The sequence below is a fragment of the Oncorhynchus gorbuscha genome, linkage group LG14 (genome assembly GCF_021184085.1).
Source record: "Oncorhynchus gorbuscha isolate QuinsamMale2020 ecotype Even-year linkage group LG14, OgorEven_v1.0, whole genome shotgun sequence".
Classification (NCBI taxonomy): domain Eukaryota; kingdom Metazoa; phylum Chordata; class Actinopteri; order Salmoniformes; family Salmonidae; genus Oncorhynchus; species Oncorhynchus gorbuscha.
The window spans coordinates 53,574,887-53,594,464 of NC_060186.1; the positions used below are offsets into that span (position 1 = coordinate 53,574,887).

General features: G+C 46.6%; 1 protein-coding gene across 2 annotated transcripts in view; it reads left to right on the plus strand.

The window, feature by feature from the left end:
* Positions 1 to 644: 644 nt before the first annotated feature.
* Positions 645 to 19,578, plus strand: part of LOC123995106 (androgen-induced gene 1 protein-like) — a 61,345-nt gene continuing 42,411 nt past the window's right edge. The window contains exons 1-4 of one of the 2 annotated variants that reach the window (XM_046298442.1): positions 645 to 889; positions 14,274 to 14,429; positions 14,654 to 14,724; positions 14,933 to 15,712. In XM_046298442.1, the coding sequence (XP_046154398.1) occupies positions 749 to 889; positions 14,274 to 14,429; positions 14,654 to 14,724; positions 14,933 to 14,969 (405 nt within the window). In that variant the 5' untranslated portion in view covers positions 645 to 748 and the 3' untranslated portion in view covers positions 14,970 to 15,712. Of the gene's footprint in view, positions 890 to 14,273; positions 14,430 to 14,653; positions 14,725 to 14,932; positions 15,713 to 19,578 lie in introns of those variants that run through there. The other variant, XM_046298437.1, reaches the window with a different exon arrangement.

Sequence of the window (19,578 nt, forward strand, 5' to 3'; positions counted from 1 at the left end):
GTTGTCCACGTATTCTAAGTCAGAACCGTTCACAGAGATGATGCTGGACGGGCGGGCAGGTGCAGGCAGCGATCGGTTGAAGAGCATGCATTTAGTTTTACTTGCATTTAAGAGCAGTTGAAGGCCATGGAAGGAGAGTTGCGTTGTGTCCCAGAGACCACAGTAAAGTTGTAAAACTCTTCTAGTGATAGTAAACTCTCTACCAAAGTATAATGTATTAGAATGTCTCCGCTGGAACTACACACATAAACCTGTAACTGTCTCTGTTCTGAAACTAAATTTATGTCAGAAGAAATATATTGTTTCTTATTAAAGAAGTCTGGTGTCAGGTCATAAATGGTGATTTTGTGTTGCCACATTCTGGTAGGCCTTCTATTGCTTAAAACTAACCCCCAAAATAAAAAAGACATTTCTGGTTAAAATATTATTGTACACATCTTAGCTAGCCTACACCATTCACTAGGCTATGAAGACATAATTGAAGGAGCCTCTTTATGCATGCAGAGCATCAAGCCGTGGTCTGGCCTCTCCTCATCTATGAGAGGCTGAGGGCTCTGTTTCTATGGCAACACCCCTCCTCCCCCCTCCCTTCCCTCACGCTCTGCGCGCACAACTCGTACGCACCCTCCTCTCTGTCTGCATCCCTTCTCCGAGGCAACGACCCCCATGCTCTGTGCGAGACCCATAGCAGCGTCGCTCTGTCAGGAGGATAAAGCAGGAGACGAGACAAGGAAACAGGGGAAAAAACATGGCGCTCATCCCATCTCAGGTGCTAAGGGTAGCCATCCTCCTGTCCTATTTCTCCATCCTCTGCAATTATAAAGCCATTGACATGCCCGCGCATCAAACATACGGCGGTAGCTGGAAGTTTTTAACATTCATAGACCTGGTAAGTGTAATATTGTTCTATAGAACGGCTCCTGGTCAGAAATGGTAGCACGTCATAGTATGGTATGCTACAGACGGTCAGTGACCTATCTCCAGTTGTTGATACCGCCCACCCTCGGTTGCGAAACGGGCCTAATATGTCTTATTATGATGTCCGCTACAATATGTTTTTTTTCCAGCGTTAATACGGATTCCTCACATTTTTGGGCACGTGTTAGACATAAAAAGCTCACACCCACTAAAAAGTGCCCCTCTCTTCTCGGCTGCTGCTGATGCGCGCAAGCGGTTTGCCTTCTGTTGCAACATTGTAATCATATCATGAATCACAATTAAGCAGCCAGCCGTGCCCCGTGGGTAACCGAGATGATGTTATTAAGATAACAAGGTCCCGAGCTCAAATTATTCCCCTGTTACATTATCACACAGCCGTCATTTTAACAGAATGTGGTTTGGGTAGTAAAACATGTTGTATGGAAACACCCAGGACGTTTTCTTTATCTCTCTTTCTGTCTTGCTTGTCTTTTTTTCTAGGAGCGGTTGTACTTTTGTTTTCTGAAATTAATTGTAATTTTCAGCTTTACTACTACTGCAGACCCACACACACACACACACACACACACACACACACACACACACACACACACACACACACACACACACACACACACACACACACACACACACACACACACACACACACACACACACACACTTTTATTGGGCCAGTCATTTTTTTTTTACCAATGACTCATGTTTTCCACATTAGAAGCCCACTGCTGAAGTATTTTACAACTATTTTTATGGCAATAGTGTTACATGCAATAACAGCGATAAAATGTGTTGTTATTGTGCATTACAACAGCTATTGATTTTGCCTGTCATAAATCCTGACACAACAAAGTAGGTGCGTGCGTGTGTGAGAGAGTATGTGTTTGTGAGAGTGAGTGAGTGAGTGAGTGAGTGAGTGAGTGAGTGAGTGAGTGAGTGAGTGAGTGAGTGAGTGAGTGAGTGAGTGAGTGAGTGAGTGAGTGAGGGTGTGTGTGTGTGTGCGTGTGCGTGTGCGTGTGTGTGTGTTCAATATTCCATCTTTAATCGTGATCCTACAGTAATAAGAAAAATGACAATATGAAGTCAATATGCAAATTCCAGGAATAGTCCTTAAATGGCCTCCTCTATTTTGCTTCTTATTTACTGTAATTAAATTGTACAATGTCTCTTCCCTTTATAATGGATCCTCTCATTCTGGCATCAATATGTTTTTTTCTTCTTCTCGGGAATACTTGTTTTAGCTCATACAAAATTTCCATGACGAAAATAATCTAACATGAAGTGACTTAGAGGTGAAAATATATTGACTTTGACATGAAACAGCTACAGTATGTACAGGTCTTTTAAATAACTGGTTTGGTTATTGGTAAGGATTACAATTGCTTTAAGCATTTCTTATTCTAAATGTTCTCAATTCTAAATTGAGTCATATTACCTGTTAGAGTGGTTGCTATATGGAGAAGTTATTGGAACAGACAACAAAAACATATCATCACAGCACAATCTCTATCCACAATGAGACATTCCACTCGCTCGCAGGCCGTTGTGCAGCGAACCAGACCTTTCCAAGGGGGAATGGGAAACTCTAGAAACAAGCTGTAGGCCTGTCATCCATGGATCTGTCAACACTAATTCTGTAACACTTCACTTACCTTGCTGTGATTTTAACCTGTAGATAGATTTTCATTGGGACTCAGTCATCCATTATTGAGTGTTTGGGTCAGATTTAGGTTCCCATCAGGGGGATACATTAAGAGGAGAACACAGGGCTGTCACATGGGGTTATACCACCAGTGACAGCTGGCCTTTGTCCACATCAATCAATAGACAGAACGAAACCTCTAACCCCTGTGTTTGGAGGAATCAAATGATCTGAAAAGGCTCGCTGCGGTTTAACATAGTGCCTCCGGCGCCTAGCAGACAGATTGTGAAACTGAACGTCTGTTTGGGTCATACCTTTGGTTTAAATTGTTCTCTCACTTCCAAGTTGTTCGTTGAACTTATCACTTTTAAGCCAAGTAAGTAACCGTATAGAGCAAGTGTCATCTACTCTATGTTATGTGTCACATGCACACACATAAGTAGCATCCGATAACTGCGCTGCCAGTGCAGAACCCCCCTGCCTTGCCCCACAGAGTCAAGAGTGTCAGGTGATGCTTAGAGTGGGGCAGGTGTGGACAGAGATATATTCTGTCTGGCTCGTTAGTACATATGAAGTGTGTCCCCGTCCCTGGGAGCATCCAGTACAGTTCTCTCTCTCTCTGCCTCTGGCCAGCACGCTACACAGCACGTGTAAAGAGGGATAGGGGGAGTGTAGGACAGTAGCTAATGTCTACGTTAACTAAGGAATGATGCACTACTGTACTCTCCTGTCAGCCTCTGCTAGCTGTGGAGGTAATTAGGTTCCTATATACATTACATTACTTCCCATTGTTCTATAAATGGCTAACTGATGTTTCCATAATGCTCTTCTCTAATGTAATATAGTTAATACACACTGGATATGTTCAGGCTTGTAATTATTGTATTGTACATGCGTCATAACTCCTATAGCTGGTTGTAAAGATAAACTGGCTCGCTCTTGTTCATGCAGCGTCCATTTTCTCCTTCCCAGATTCCCTCTGGCCCAGCTGTATACATTTGAGCAACACTTTATGACTTGCGCTCCAGTCCAGGAATTACTGTGGTTGCACCTAAGTGCCTGCGATACAGGGTAGGGAAAAGAGCCCGTAGAGCTAGTAAAGGGTTTTATACTTAGCAATTGGCATTCATTCCCTGTGAGAGCTCTGTTTTTCAAACCTGTTGCATTTGATCTTAGTGAAAGAGACCTGGAAGGCATTCGTTTTTAGCATAGCCTCAGGCTAACATGCTGTTACGGAGGCAGAAAAAACGAAGTAGAGGATATAAAGACAACTAAGAACTTCTGAGAAATTAAATACCTGTCTTGCGTGTTAGCTAGGTGTCATACTAATGCCGTTGCTGGGCACTACCCTGTCCTCTTTGCGAGGCAATTTTCTGACCAAAAAGATGTGGGTTCCTGGAATCCTAAATTAAACAGTGAATTAATGAGAATTAAAGTCACACTTTCCAGTCTGTTGGATTTTTGCTGTGGAGATAAAGACACCCTGTTATGTTCTCTTGCTCTTAATTTAATGCATTAATAATCTCCACCACTGCCACAGACTGCTCTTAGACTCACACAAAATGACATATGCTAGCTTAAGGGGATAGACATTGACAGGATGGGGTTTATGCAATTGTTCAGTTGTTATATAATGCTTATTTAAATACAAAATACCCTCTATGAATGTATCTATCTCCATTTTTTGTATTTATCTCTATACTTAACATGAATATTCATCGTATTTTAGAGAGCACCTCAATTGAACTCCTTTGTGATATACATTCTGTACATTGAGCTCCAAAAGTTTTGGGACAGTGACACATTTGTTGTTGTTTTGGCTCGATACTTCAGCACTTTGGATATGAAATGATACAATGACTATGAGGTTAAAGTTCAGACTGTCAGCTTTCCTTTGAGGGTATTTTTATTCATATCGGGTGAACCGTTAGGAAAGTCACCTTTTGTGTAAAGGCCTGTCATGGCTGGCTAGGTGTGTAGCGAGGAATCAGGAGCAGAGAGCAGAGAGGTCCAGGGGAAAAGTGCACTTTAATAAGGCACCAAAATGAAATGCCCGACACGCAGGGTGCAAACACTGACCAACCCAAGACAACGGGTAACAAGGTCCAGAGCACTAACAACAACATCAAAATAATCCCGCACAACAAAGGGGCGGTAAATAGGGAAGAAAATCAAGCACACACAAAATAGGAACAGGTGTCGCGCGGCACTCGCAGGCTTCGAGGGCGGCCTGGAGGGCGAGGTGCCGGGCGATCCGGGTGGAGGCAGTGGAAGTCTCTCAGGAGTGAAGGGTCCAAAATGTACCCCACCGGTACCCAGCACCTTTCCTCCGGCCTACAGGCCCCTCACCCGGTGTCTCGAGTCCAGAATGCTATGTACTGTGTATGCCGGGGACCCCCCGTTGTCCAGAGGGGGCGGAGGGACCTCAGGCACCTCACCTTCTTGTAGGGGACCAGCCACCACCGGCCTGAGGAGAGACACATGAAACGAGGGGTTAATACGATAATAAGCAGGTAGTTGTAACCTATAACACACCTCGTTTATCCTCCTCAGGACTTTAAATGGCCCCACACACTGCGGCCCCAGCTTCCGGCAGGGCAGGCGGAGGGACAGGTTTCGGGTCGAGAGCCAGACCCGGTCCCCCGGTGCGAACACGGGGGCCTAACTGCGGTGCTGGTCAGCGCTCTTCTTCTGCCGTTCCCCAGCCAGTCTCAGCGATTCCTGGACGGCTTTCCAGGTGTCCTTTGAGCGCTACACCCATTCCTCCACCTCAGGAGCTTCGGTCTGGCTCTGATGCCATGGGGCCAGGACCGGCTGGTAGCCCAACACACACTGGAAGGGAGACATGTTAGTCGAGGAGTGGCGAAGGGAGTTCTGAGCAAGCTCTGCCCAAGAAACATACCTCGTCCACTCCCCTGGCTGGTCCCGGCAATACGACTGCAGAAACCTGCCCACATCCTGGTTTACTCGCTCCACCTGCCCATTACTCTCGGGGTGGAAACCTGAGGTCAAGCTGACGAGACCCCGATCCTCTCCATAAACGATCTCCAAACTCTGGACGTGAACTGGGGACCCCGATCAGAGACGATGTCCTCAGGCACCCCATAGTGCTGGAAGACATGGGTAAACAGAGCCTCCGCAGTCTGCAGGGCCGTAGGGAAACCGGGCAACGGGATGAGACGGCAGGACTTAGAAAACTGATCCACAACGACCAGGATCGCGGTACTTCCCTGGGACAGGGGAAGGTCGGTGAGGAAGTCCACCGTCAAGTGTGACCACGGCCGTGGAATGCCGTGGAATGGGGAGGGGCTGTAACTTTCCTCTAGGAAGGTGTCAAGGAGCCTTGCTCTGAGCGCACACTGAGCAGATGGAGACATAAAACCTCACATCCTTCGCCAATGTGGGCCACCAGTATCTCCCCCTAAGACTCCACACTGTCCTCCCGATGCCAGGATGTCCCGAGGAGCCCAACGAATCAACCTGTCACGGACACCCCGCGGCACGTACTGAGCCCCCGCTGGACACTGAGGGGGGGCAGGCTCCAACCAAAATGCCCTCTCTATCTCCGCGTCCACCTGCCATACCACCGGTGCCATGAGACGTGAAGGTGGAATGATGGGGGTCGGCTCGATGGACCGCTCCTCGGTATCATATAGGCAGGACAGCGCGTCGGCTTTAGTGTTCTGGGAGCCTGGACGGTATGAGATGGTGAAACAGAACCGGGTAAAGTACATGGCCCATCTAGCCTGACGTGGATTCACTCTCCTCGCTACCCGGATATACTCGAGATTACGAAAGTCAGTCCATCTGAGAAAAGGGTGCTTATCCCCCTCAAGCCAATGTCTCCACACCTTCAGAGCCTTGACTATAGCTAACTCCCGGTCCCCCATGTTATAGTTTTGCTCCACCGGGCCGAGCTTCTTCGAAAAAAAGCACAAGGGCGGAGCTTTGGTGGCGCGCTTGAGCGCTGGGACAGCACATCCCCGACCCCCGCCTCGGACGCATCCACCTCCACTATGAACGCTAAAGAGGGGTCCGGATGAGCCAACACTGGTGCATTGGTGAACAGCCCCTTCAGATGACTGAAAGCTCTGCCCGCCTCTGCTGACAAGCGCAAGCACGCCGGTCCTCCCTTCAGCAGTGAGGCAATGGGAGCAGCCACCTAACCAAAACCCCGGATAAACCTCCGGTAGTATTTGGCAAACCCTAAAAACCGCTGCACCTCTTTTACCGTGGTCGGAGTCGGCCAATTATGCACGGCTGTAACGCGGTCACACTCCATCACCATCAAAACAGCTTGTTTGGAGAACACCCAGTTCTCAGCCTTGACATACAGGTCATGCTCCAGCAGTCGCGCAAGTACCTTACACACCAGAGACACGTGCGCGGCGCGTTTGGCATAATAGATCGGGATGTCATCGATGTACACCTCCCTGCAGTTCTCAGAGAATTTAATCTATGAAAGATTGGAAGACGGCTGGAGCATTCTTCAATCTATATGGCATGACGAGGTACTCATGCGCTTTTCCACTCATCTCCTCCCTGGATACGCACCAGGTTATACGCACTCCTCAGGTCCAGTTTTGTGGAGAAACGCGCCCCGTGAAATGATTCCACCGCCGTAGCGATGAGAGGTAGTGGGTAACTAAACCCCACTGTGATTGAATTTAGACCTCTATAATCAATGCACGGATGCAGACCTCCCTCCTTCATCACAAAAAAGAAGCTCGAGAAGACGGGTGATGTGGAGGGCCGAATGTACCCCTGCCCCAGAGATTCAGTGACATGTGTCTCCATAGCCACTGTCTCCTCCTGGGACAATGGGTACACATGACTCCTAGGAAGCGTTCTCCAGGAGGTTTATCGCGCAGTCCCCTCGACGTTGGGGTGGTAATTGGGTCACCTTCTTCTTACATAAGGCGATAGCCAAATCGGCATATTCAGAGGGTATGCGCATGGTGGAAACCTGGTCTGGACACTCCACCGTAGTCGCACCTACGGAAACTCATATACACCTGCCTGAACACTCCTCTGTCCACCCTCGAAGAGCCCCCTGTCTCCATGAAATCACCGGGTTGTGATGAGCTAGCCACGGAATTCCCAGCACCACTGGAAACGCAGGTGAATCAATAAGGAAAAGACTAATCCGTTCCTTATGACCCCCCTGCGTTACCATGTCCAGTGGCACCGTGGCCTCCCTGACCAGCCCTGACCTTAATGGTCGGCTATCTAAGGAGTGCACGGGGAAAGGTTGGTCTAACGACACCAAGGGAATCCCTAGCCTTAGTGCGAGCCCATGATCCATAAAGTCCCCAGCTGCGCCTGAATCGACTAGCGCCTTATGCTGTAGAGAGGGAGAAAAACCAGGAAAAGAGGTTAGCCGACTGGAAGCTCTGGGTGAGTCTGGTGCAGACTCACCTGGGGTGATCGAGTATTGCTCTGCCTGCCCTCCCGACTCCCAGACGAGCTCCTCCAGCACCGGTCGGCCGTGTGTCCTCGCCGACCACAACTGGTGCAGGAGGAAACTCCTCCTCCGGTCCCCCTCGTAGCAGCCCCCCCTAACTCCATGGGGATGGGAGCAGGAGGGCCGGGAGGTGGAAACGACAGGGCCTGTTCCGAACGCCCGCGGGCAGCCAGCAGGTTGTCAAGACGGATGGACATGTCCATCAGTTCATCCAATGAGAGAGTAGTGTCCCGACACACTAGCTCCCTGTGGACGCCCTCCCTGAGGCTACAACGGAAGTGATCCATCAAGGTCCTGTCGTTCCACTCAGCTCTTGCGGCCAAGGTCCGGAACTCCAGGGCAAAGTCCTGCATGCTCCTCGTCTCCTGTCACAGGTGGAACAGCCGGTCACCCGCCGCCCGGCCCTCCGGTGGGTGATCGAACACAGCCCGGAATCGGCGGGTGAACTCAGGGTAGTGATCTCTCGCCGAGTCGGGTCGGTCCATCGCCGGGTCGGTCCATCCTCTCCATCATTTCATCCATGGCGGACCCAATCCGGTGAAGAACGGTGGTGTGATGGAGGACCCTCTCCTCCATCGATGGGAGAGGAGGTGTGGCTGCTCCTGCTGATTCCATATTAGCAGGTGCGGGATTCTGTCACGGCTGGCTAGGTGTGTAGCGAGGAATCAGGCGCAGAGAGCAGAGAGGTCCAGGGGAAAAGTGCACTTTAATACGGCACCAAAATGAAATGCCCAACATGCAGGGCGCAAACACTGACCAACCCAAAACAAGGTCCAGAGCACTAACAACACCAACGATACAACGTGAACGTCAAAATAATAACGCACAACAAAGGGGCAGGTTCCATACTCGAAATAGGGAAGAACATCAAGCACACACAAAATTGTCATGCAGGTGAAGGAGGACCCAAACGCGACTTAACAGAAACAGAGTTTATTAATGTTCAAAACCGAATAACTGAAATCCTCTAGATTAGTAGAGGGGAAAACAACTGGAGAAGCCACAGACTGCATTCGGGTGGCAGGCCGTAGTCAACTGAGACACCTGCTCACACGCAGCGTCTGAAGAAGGCACAAAACACGACAGGACAGGGTGATACACAATCACGGCAAAAACACGACAGGACAGGGCGAAACGCAATCACAGCATGGAATACAAAACAAGGAACCGACGGAACAGGAACGGATCACAAAGGATAGGGAGTCTAATCAGGGGAAAAGGATCGGGAACAGGTGTGGGAAGACTAAATGATGATTAGGGGAATAGGAACAGCTGGGAGCAGGAATTGAACGATAGAGAGAAGAGAGAGCGAGAGAGTGAGAGAGGGAGGGGGAGAGAGAGGGATAGGAGGGAAAGAACCAAATAAGACCAGCAGAGGGAAACGAATAGCATGGGGAGCACAGGGACAAGACATGATAATAAATGACAAACATGACAGTACCCCCCACTCACCGAGCGCCTCCTGGCGCTTCGAGGAGGAACACTGGCAGCAACGGAGGAAATCATAGATCAAACGGTCCAGCACGTCCCGAGAAAGAACCCAACTCCTCTCCTCAGGACCGTAACGAAAAACGATAAAAAGGGAAACTAGGGTACTACTCTAAAAAAAAAAATGAGAACTAGGGACAGACTGAGACACAGCAAGGGCAGGGACAAGAACAGGAGAGATGCGATGGCAGGGAACAGACTGAGACCCAGCAAGACCAGGAGCAGAAGCAGAAAAAAATTACCAGACTTCTTCTGCGCGCAGTCTGAACACGCAGCCACGAAAGCGCGTGTCACGCTCCTGAGTCGGCCACCAAAAGCGCTGGCGAATAGACGCAAGAGTGCCTCGAACACCGGGATGACCAGCTAACTTGGCAGAGTGAGCCCACTGAAGAACAGCCAGACGAGTGGAAACAGGAACGAAAAGGAGGTTACTCGACGCAGTGTGCGTGAGTGCTTGCTTAACCTGTCTTTCAATTCCCCAGACTGTCAACCCGACAACACGCCCATAAGGAAGAATCCCCTCGAGATCAGTAGAAGCCACAGAAGAACTAAACAGACGGGATAAGGCATCAGGCTTGGTGTTCTTGCTACCCGGACGGTAAGAAATCACAAACTCGAAACGAGCGAAAAACAACGCCCAACGAGCTTGACGGGCATTAAGTCGTTTGGCAGAACGGATGTACTCAAGGTTCTTATGGTCTGTCCAAACGACAAAAGGAACGGTCGCCCCCTCCAACCACTGTCGCCATAGCGGATGGCGAGCAGTTGCCACGGTTACCCACATCAGTTGCGCTCCAGATGGCACAGGCGATGAGAAAAATAAGCGCAAGGATGAAACAGACTATTCTGGGATATTCTTATCTTACAACCTCGACAAAATTGTCTAGTGACCCAGGAGTAACGAGGATAGGAACGTAAAACGTTCTTTTAGAAGATCAAAAGCTCCCTGGGCGGAACCGGACCACTTAAAACACGTCTTGACAGAAGTAAGAGCTTTGACCGAAATTACGAATGAAACGATAGAAATTAGCGAAACCTAAAAAGCGCTGCAACTCGACACGTGACTGGAACGGGCCAAAACAACCTTAGCGGAATCCATCTGAATGCCTTCAGCGGAAATAACGGAACCGAGAAAAGTAACGGAGGAGACATGAAAAGAGCACTTCTCAGCCTTTACGTAGAGACAATTCTCAAAAGGCGCTTTAGAACAGTCACGTTGAACATGAATCTATGACGGAGAAAAAATCAGGATATCGTCAAGATAGACAAAAACAAAAATGTTCAGCATGTCTCTCAGAACATCATTAACTAATGCCTGAAAAACAGCTTTAGATACGGCAGAACCCGGTATCAAAATGCCCTAACGGAGTGTTAATTCTGATGCGCACGAGATGGTAATACGAAGGTCCAACTTAGTGCACCTGGCTCCTGCAGAAAAGGCTGATGACATGGGGATTCTTAACGTTATGTCATTCAGCCCTCGATAATCCACGCAGGGGCGCAGAGTACCGTCCTTCTTCTTAACAAAAAGAACCCCGCCCCGGCCGGAGAAGAAGAAGGCACTATGGTACAATATGAGTCAAGAACACAGACAAATAAAGAACGTTCGGGAGCCGACAGAGAGTATAGACCTCGAGGAGGCGTGGTCCCTGGAAGGAGATCAATACTACAATTACGACCGGTGAGGAGGAAGGGAGTTGGCTCGGGACCGACTGAAGACCGTGCGCAGATCATGATATTCCTCCGGCACTCCTGTCAAATCGCCAGGTTCCTCCTGAGAAGTAGGGAGAGAAGAAACGGGAGGGATGGCAGACATTAAACACTTCACATGACAAGAAACGTTCCAGGATAGGATAGAATTACTAGACCAATTAATAGAAGGATTATGACATACTAGCCAGGGATGACCCAAAACAACAGGTGTAAACGGTGAACGGAAAATCAAAAAAGAAATAGTCTCACTGTGGTTACCAGATACTGTGAGAGTTAAAGGTAGTGTCTCAAATTTGATACTGGGAAGATGACTACCATCTAAGGCAAACATGGGCGTAGGCTTGTCTAATGGTCTGAAAGGAATGTTATGTTTCCGAACCCATGCTTCGTCCATGAAACAACCCTCAGCCCCAGAGTCAATCAAGGCACTGCATGTAGCACCCGAACCGGTCCAGCGTAGATGGACCGACATGTAGTACAAGATCTAGATGAAGGGACCTGAGTAGTAGCGCTCACCAGTAGCCCTCCGCTTACTGATGGGCTCTGGCCTCTTACTGGACATGAAATAACAAAATGTCCAGCAACTCCGCAATAGAGGCACAGGCGGTTGGTGATCCTCTGTTCCCTCTCCTTATTCGAGATGCGAATCCCTCCCAGCTGCATGGGCTCAGTCTCAAAGCCAGAGGAGGGAGATGGTTGCGATGCGGAGCAGGGAAACACCGTTGATGCGAGCTCTCTTCCACGAGCCCGGTGACGAAGATCTACCCGTCGTTCTATGCGGATGGCGAGAGCAATCAAAGAGTCCACATCTGAAGGAACCTCCCGGGAAAGAATCTCATCCTTAACCGCTGCGTGGAGTCCCTCCAGAAAACGAGCGAGCAGCGCCGGCTCGTTCCACTCACTAGAGGCAGCAAGAGTGCGAAACTCAATGGAATAATCCGTTATGGACCGTTCACCTTGGCATAAGGAAGCCAGGGCCCTAGAAGCCTCCTCACCAAAAACTGAACGGTCAAAAACCCGAATCATCTCCTCTTTAAAGTTCTGGAATCTGTTAGAGCAATCAGCCCTTGCCTCCCAGATAGCTGTGCCCCATTCTCGAGCCCGGCCAGTAAGGAGTGAAATGACGTCTCTCTCTAGAGTATGTGGGGTTGGAGAGAGAACACAATCTCACACTGCGTGAGAAAGGAGCGGCACTCAGTGGGCTGCCCGGAGTAGCAAGGTGGGTTATTAACCCTGGGTTCTGGAGGCTCGGCAGGCCAGGGAGTAACAGGTGGCACGAGACGTAGACTCTGGAACTGTCCAGAGAGGTCGGAAACCTGAGCGGCCAGGTTCTCCACGGCATGGCGAGCAGCAGACAATTCCTGCTCGTGTCTGCCGAGCATGGCTCCTTGGATCTTGACGGCAGTGTAAACAGCGTCTGAAGTCGCTGGGTCCATTCTTTGATCGGTTCCTTCTGTCATGCAGGTGAAGGAGGACCCAAACGCGACTTAACAGAAACAGAGTTTATTAATGTTCAAAACCGAATAACTGAAATCCTCTAGATTAGTAGAAGGGAAAACAACTGGAGAAGCGGCCACAGACTGCAGGTCGCTTTCGGGTAGGCGCAGGCCGTAGTCAACTGAGACACCTGCTCACACGCAGCGTCTGAAGAAGGCACAAAACACGACAGGACAGGGTGATACACAATCACGGCAAAAAACACGACAGGACAGGGCGAAACGCAATCACAGCATGGAATACAAAACAAGGAACCGACGGAACAGGAACGGATCACAAAGGAATAAATAGGGAGTCTAATCAGGGGAAAAGGATCGGGAACAGGTGTGGGAAGACTAAATGATGATTAGGGGAATAGGAACAGCTGGGAGCAGGAACGGAACGATAGAGAGAAGAGAGAGCGAGAGAGTGAGAGAGGGAGGGGGAGAGAGAGGGATAGGAGGGAAAGAACCAAATAAGACCAGCAGAGGGAAACGAATAGCATGGGGAGCACAGGGACAAGACATGATAATAAATGACAAACATGACAAAAATAGGAACAGGTGTAACAAATGAGACAAAACTAACCGAAAAGAAAAAGGGATTGGTGGCAGCTAGTAGGCCGGTGACGACGACCCGAACTGGCACATCACAATGACAAAGCAACTTCGGCAGCTGCATCTGGTCCTGATTGACCCACACTGCATTCCTGTGATCGTCCTCGAGGCCAGTGTCGTTGCGCTGCTGGTGCAGATCCCTCTGGAACTTTCATTATGCACACCTGCCCCCCTATTCCCACTGATTAGTACCTGTATAAGTGTGGCCTTTGGTTTCCATTGGGCTGTCCATTATTGTTACAATGTCCGTTGGTGCGTGTGAGTACCTTTGCTATGTGTTTTGGCTTTCGTGCCTTTGTGGATTGCGCAGATTACGGGTCTCGTCCCGTGTGTTAATCATTGTGCGCTAGTGTTATTTATTCGAGGTACTCCTCGCTCTGTTGTTTTTGGTTTCTACCCTGTGTTTTGTTATGTGTTTGTTTGATCTTCGTCCCCGTGCCTTTGCACGGCACACCGTAATGTGGGCTTAATAAAATAAAAAAATTACACATTCCTGTGTCTGTCTCCCGACTCATTCATACCTACGTGACAATTATCCACAAAATCCTTAGTTTGAAAGCAACTGTTTCCCCCCACGTGGGCCAGCTTTTAGAAATGATTTCTAGCCAATGAGCTTCAGCCCCTTGCCATTTGAGGTACAGCTAGCTAGATGTACACACAGTAGAGCGAGAGGGAGAGCAATGGCGTGGTGCACATATCTATAATTTTCGAGAACTACTTTTGGTTCATGGGCGCTACTTTCAGAATTACTGGCTAAAAATGATACTAAAGTACCGGTGAATCCCTTTAAAATGTGCAGAAAATGCTTTTCTGTGACAACTCCTGGAGCAGCTATACTTTAAAAAAAGCACTAACTATTATGTACTCTGTGTGTGGCTGATCTGTCTGGAAGTACACATGATGTGATCTACATGTGTCTTCTCCTCCCCTTTTCTAGGTTATCCAGGCAGTGTTCTTTGGCGTGTGTGTGCTGACAGACCTGTCCAGCCTGCTGACCAAGGGAAGTGAGAGCCAGGAGCAGGAGAGGCAGCTTAGGAAGCTCATTGGCCTGAGGGACTGGATGATGGCCGTGCTGGCCTTCCCTGTTGGAGTGGTAAGTAGTAGTCACAACACAACGCGAGGCCTAGGGCATTGGAGTCTGCTCTCAGATCTGTTTGTGGTATATCGCCAACTCAACGACCATTGGTGTATAGCACACACAGATCTGGGACTAGGATATAGCACAAAATCTGAAAGTTAGTTCAAAGAGAAATGAGCAAAAAACACTGTGAATGTTCTACATTGTAAATAACTATGTTTCTTACTCTGACTGTCTAGATGCTTGAAACCACAGATCCACAACAAACAGATGCTTCCATTCTCATTGCCTTTTCAAGCATTATTCATGGGTAAAATTAAGATTTTAAAAAATTAAGATATTTGAACAAACAGATGCACCCGAATTAGCGACGTAACGATTCCCCCGATTCAATTGTTTAAGATGCATGTCACCAATTCAAACCTTACTAATCACCAGTTCAGTTTTTTTGCTTCATATTACATTCTTTCTAAAAAATACCTAATCTTTTGTGACAAATGATGCTTCTTCTGTTTCAGTGTCGAAATGCATGTAACTGTGTTGATCTACAAGTAATTTTGCGTGCCTAACAACACCAGACAATATCAGGAGCCTAGTCAAATTTCGCACTGTGCCCAGCTTCACGGGCTGACCAATGCGAGGTAGGCGGCCTGTTCCTGATCTTGCCCATCTGCGCGGCACCTTCAGCATTCAAATGCTAAAATGGCTGTTGTGGTTTTAGGCTTTATTAGTTGTGTAACAACCTAAGTCATTTGCTAGGTCATTGTTATCTATGAGTCATTGAAAATGGTGTTTTACCAGAATTAAAGTAAACTACCAAAGACAACTCATCTGGCAATAGCCTACCTGCTGAACAGGGCTTACAATAGCGGTTATTTTGATTGTCCAGGTTCAGCAATAGTTTTGATAGTTTTGCTTTAAACAATTGTTGTATATGTTCATTTTTAGATATATACGGTAAAGTGAATCATTTCAGAACAAGCAATCACTTTTGCGAGGTGAACTGTATGGCCGAATTGAAAGAAGAGAACATCTCTGTGTATATTTCTAAACGGTCAAAACCATTGAGATGTTGTGCCTGACTATGTCATAGCTCATTTGTAAACAATAATTATTGATATATTACCAGTGGTGTAGTGCTATTTGTTTTAGGTGAGGAAGAGCATTTTTCCTCAAAGTTTGTACCGACAGATGTAGCCAATGTAATGGCCTATCATTATAGAAAATGCATATGCTCCTTCGATAGCAAGGTCTGCATGTGCCCACACATATTGTCTCAAGAAAATGTTCTATTTGTAATACCCTCAAACGCCAAGTTAGGCATAAGCTACCTAATTTCAAAGTAGGCCATCATCACTGTCCATCGTACATTATCATTCTTCACATTTGACAAGTTTAACTTTCTACTTCCAAACTGCATCTCCATGTTAATAATTTGATTGATCTCAATCAGTTTCATGCATTTAGATCTTCTTGAATTACTGTTTCATGAGCGAATTAGAGCAGATGATGATAACACACTATTAGCCTGTCTTGTATTTTGTTTCAATCAAATCATATGTCCTGTCTAGTGGCACAGTTTTGGCACATTATATTTTTTTGTCTGACTACTCTGCTTCAGCTAACCATCCTGAAATCTCATTAGAAATGAAGAGGTGTTTTTGGTGGAACAGTAAACGTTACAGGCCTACGCTATGGTATTATATCTGGTTCTGTTATGTAAAATGCGAATTCATCATTATGTGATCTTGCAAGACATTGATTCAGCTTTGATCTAACTTTACTAAACGAGCACCATTGTGAGAAGTGATGATCTTCTGTTATAATAATAACAAAATATTACTATTATTATTATTAAGAGATGAGAAGGACTATTAGGCATAGGCAAGAGATCTTGATGAGTGTTATTTTAAGCGATTGGAGTGCCCTTCGGGGTACTGAAAGGATAGCGCCAGGATTGCGTAATGATGTTAAAGAAGTTGAACCAACTTGTGGTGCTGAAGGATAGCGCTGCCATTTGGTTCAGAAACAACAATAATTTGCAGTAGGCCTATAGCCTAATAGGCCTGTGACTATATGGTATAGCTATTTGTAGGCTATAGCCTAATGTAAATACAAATACATATAGCTTAATATCATTACACTGTTTGCGAGGAGAGCTTTATTGTGTGTTGGCATTTTCATTGTATTGTGTACCTTACACACGGCATCATAAATACACTTTGATTTGATTTGATTAGCTTAAACCCATGGTTACAATATACCCTATTACAGAATAAAACAGAGGTGAACTATCACTTCATATAATTTATTTGCATAGATTAAACATGCTATCAAATAAATTGACCAAGTAGTGAACATGAACCATTACTACGTAGAATTACAGGCCCTGCATCTCAGCCAATAGTCAATATAGGTTAAAGATCCAAAGCAGGGCTACAGCAACTTCCAGACAGGGTCCGGCTTTACAGTGGCCACTCTGGTTTGGGTGTCCTCGGCAGAATGGTACCACTGTAACCAAGAGGTCGCATATTGTTCTGGGTTCCACTGTGCAAGAGGGGTCCGCTTTTGTGAACATCAAGACAGACACACAGTGAATTTTTTTTTCAACGTTCTGATTGGCCAAAATGGTCAAGCCGACGGGCCTCCGCAGTGCACACACACAACACAGCCTGTAGTTTTTCCTCATTCTCACCACCACCAGAAAGAAGACAGGGGAGAAACCACCATTCACCTCTAGGCTGCTATACATATTTATTTGGTTTGTCACTCTATCGTTTTTCATGGAGTTTTAGTGGTAATTAAATATAATTTATAATTCATTTTCCAGAAATAGTTTTATCAGCTCAGTGTATTCTCAAATTGAAAAAAGTGAGGGCAGCACTACTCCCCTGTACATTACTAGCTCAAACACTTAATCTGCAAAAATGAATAGTTAATTAGTGGGTGATGGTAATTTCAAAACCAAAGTGGGGAGACAAAAAACAAGCTACATTGCCCCCTCTAATCTGGTAGTGGGGTGGTACAGTAGATGCCTAGTCTCCTGTATGGCTCAGCTCAGGTACCTACATAGTACATGCACCATAGACAACTGGTCAAACATGTCATTTGGAAATTTTGCACAGAAAATCTTTCCAGGTTTTTCTTTTTAAGAGTTATTGCTTTTTTTGCGAAAGAAGAAGAGTTGACAGAACTTAATTGAAGCATTCATTCTATCTTTATGACATTTATGACATTGTGGTGAGCAAAGGTTTATATTGTTTCTAGGACAACATATGACAGAAGAGAAGCTGCATGTATCTAATTACAGTATAGACAAGTTGACTAACAAATAACCATACTAAAATGTCGGAAATTATAAGCAGAAACATATGCTATCTACAGTGTATTTGGAAAGTATTCAGACCCCTTCCCTTTTTCCAAATCTTGTTATGTTACAGCCTTGTAAAAAATAGATTACATTATTATTTTCCCTCGTCAATCTACACACAATAACCCACAATGACTAAGCAAAAATAGATTTTTAGAAATATTTGCAAATGTATTAAAAATAAAAAACAGAAATACCATATTTACATAAGTATTCAGACCCTTTGCTATGAGACTCGAAATTGAGCTCAGGTGCATCCTGATCATCCTTGAGATGTTTCTGGAAGTTGATTGGAGTCCACCTGTGGTAATTTCAATTGATTGGACATCATTTGGAAAAGCACACACCTGTATATATAAAGGTCCCACAGTTGACAGTGCATGTCACAGCAAAAACCAAGCCATGAGGTCGAAGGAGTTATCCGTAGAGCTCCGGGACAAGATTGTGTTGAGGCACAGATCTGGGCCAGGGTACCAAAAAATGTCTGCAGCATTGAAGGTCCCCAAGAACACAATGGTCTCCATCCGTCTTAAATGGAAGAAATTTGAAGACTCTTCCTAGAGCTGGCCGCCCAGCCAAACTGAGCAATCGGGGAGGTGACCAAGAACCTGATGGTCACTCTGACAGAGCTCCAGAGTTCCTCGTTGGAGGTGGGAGAACCTTAAAGAAGGACAACTATCTCTGCAGCACTCCACCAATCAGGCCTTTATGATAGAGTGGCCACTCCTCAGTGAAAGGCACGACAGCCCGCTTTGAGGTTGCCAAAAGGCACCTAAAAGACTCTCAGACCATGAGAAACAAGATTCTCTGGTGTGATGAAACCAAGATTGAACTATTTGTCCTGAATGCCAAGCATCAGGGACTGGGAGACTAGTCAGGATCGAGGAAAAGATGAACGGAGCAAAGTGCAGCTAGATATTTGATGAAAACCTGCTCCATGGGCTCAAGACCTCAGACTGGGGCAAAGGTTCACCTTCCAACAGCACAACAACCCTAAGCACACAGTCAAGAGGGGTTTCGGAGGGGTTTCGGGACAAGTCTCTGAATGTCCTTGAGTGGCCCAGCCAGAGCCCAAACTTGAACATCTCTGGAGAGACCTGAAAATAGCTGTGCAGTGAAAAAAAGGAGAAAAAATAATAAGGCTGTAACATGTAGAAAAAAATGTAGAAAAGGTCAAGTGATCTGAATAGTTTCCAAATGCACTGTATATCAAAAACATCCTGCACCCCCTGTCAAAAAATCATTCTGCAGTCTGACTGTAGCCTACAGCACATTTTCTATATTTTCGGATTAGGGTCGGGTGTACATATAGTTGGGCGGTTGCCGATGGGTTATTCCATATCTCGCATTTTCCGTAATTGACACATATGCTTCGCTTTTCAACTAGCTAAAAGCTAGCTAGTTCGAGTCTGACTGTACAGTACTTCTGTTTGTACTACTGCACGGTAAAACAATGCACGAGTTGAAAATATTGAAAGCATGCAGTACACAGAACGCACCACAGCCTAGTGCGGCACCCCCATTCTTCCACGAGAAATTCCATCATTTGGAGCACCTCTCCAAAATCTCACATAAGTGTTGAATTGGGTTGAGATCTGGTGACTGAGACGGCCATGGCATATGGTTTACATCGTTTTCATGCTCATCAAACAATTCATTGACCATTCGTGCCCTGTGGATGGGGGAATTGTCATCTTATGGGGGAATAGTATGGTAGCCAAAATAATGTCCAAAATAATGGCTTGCCCAGCATTTTTATACATGATCCTAAGCATGATGGGATGTTAATTGCTT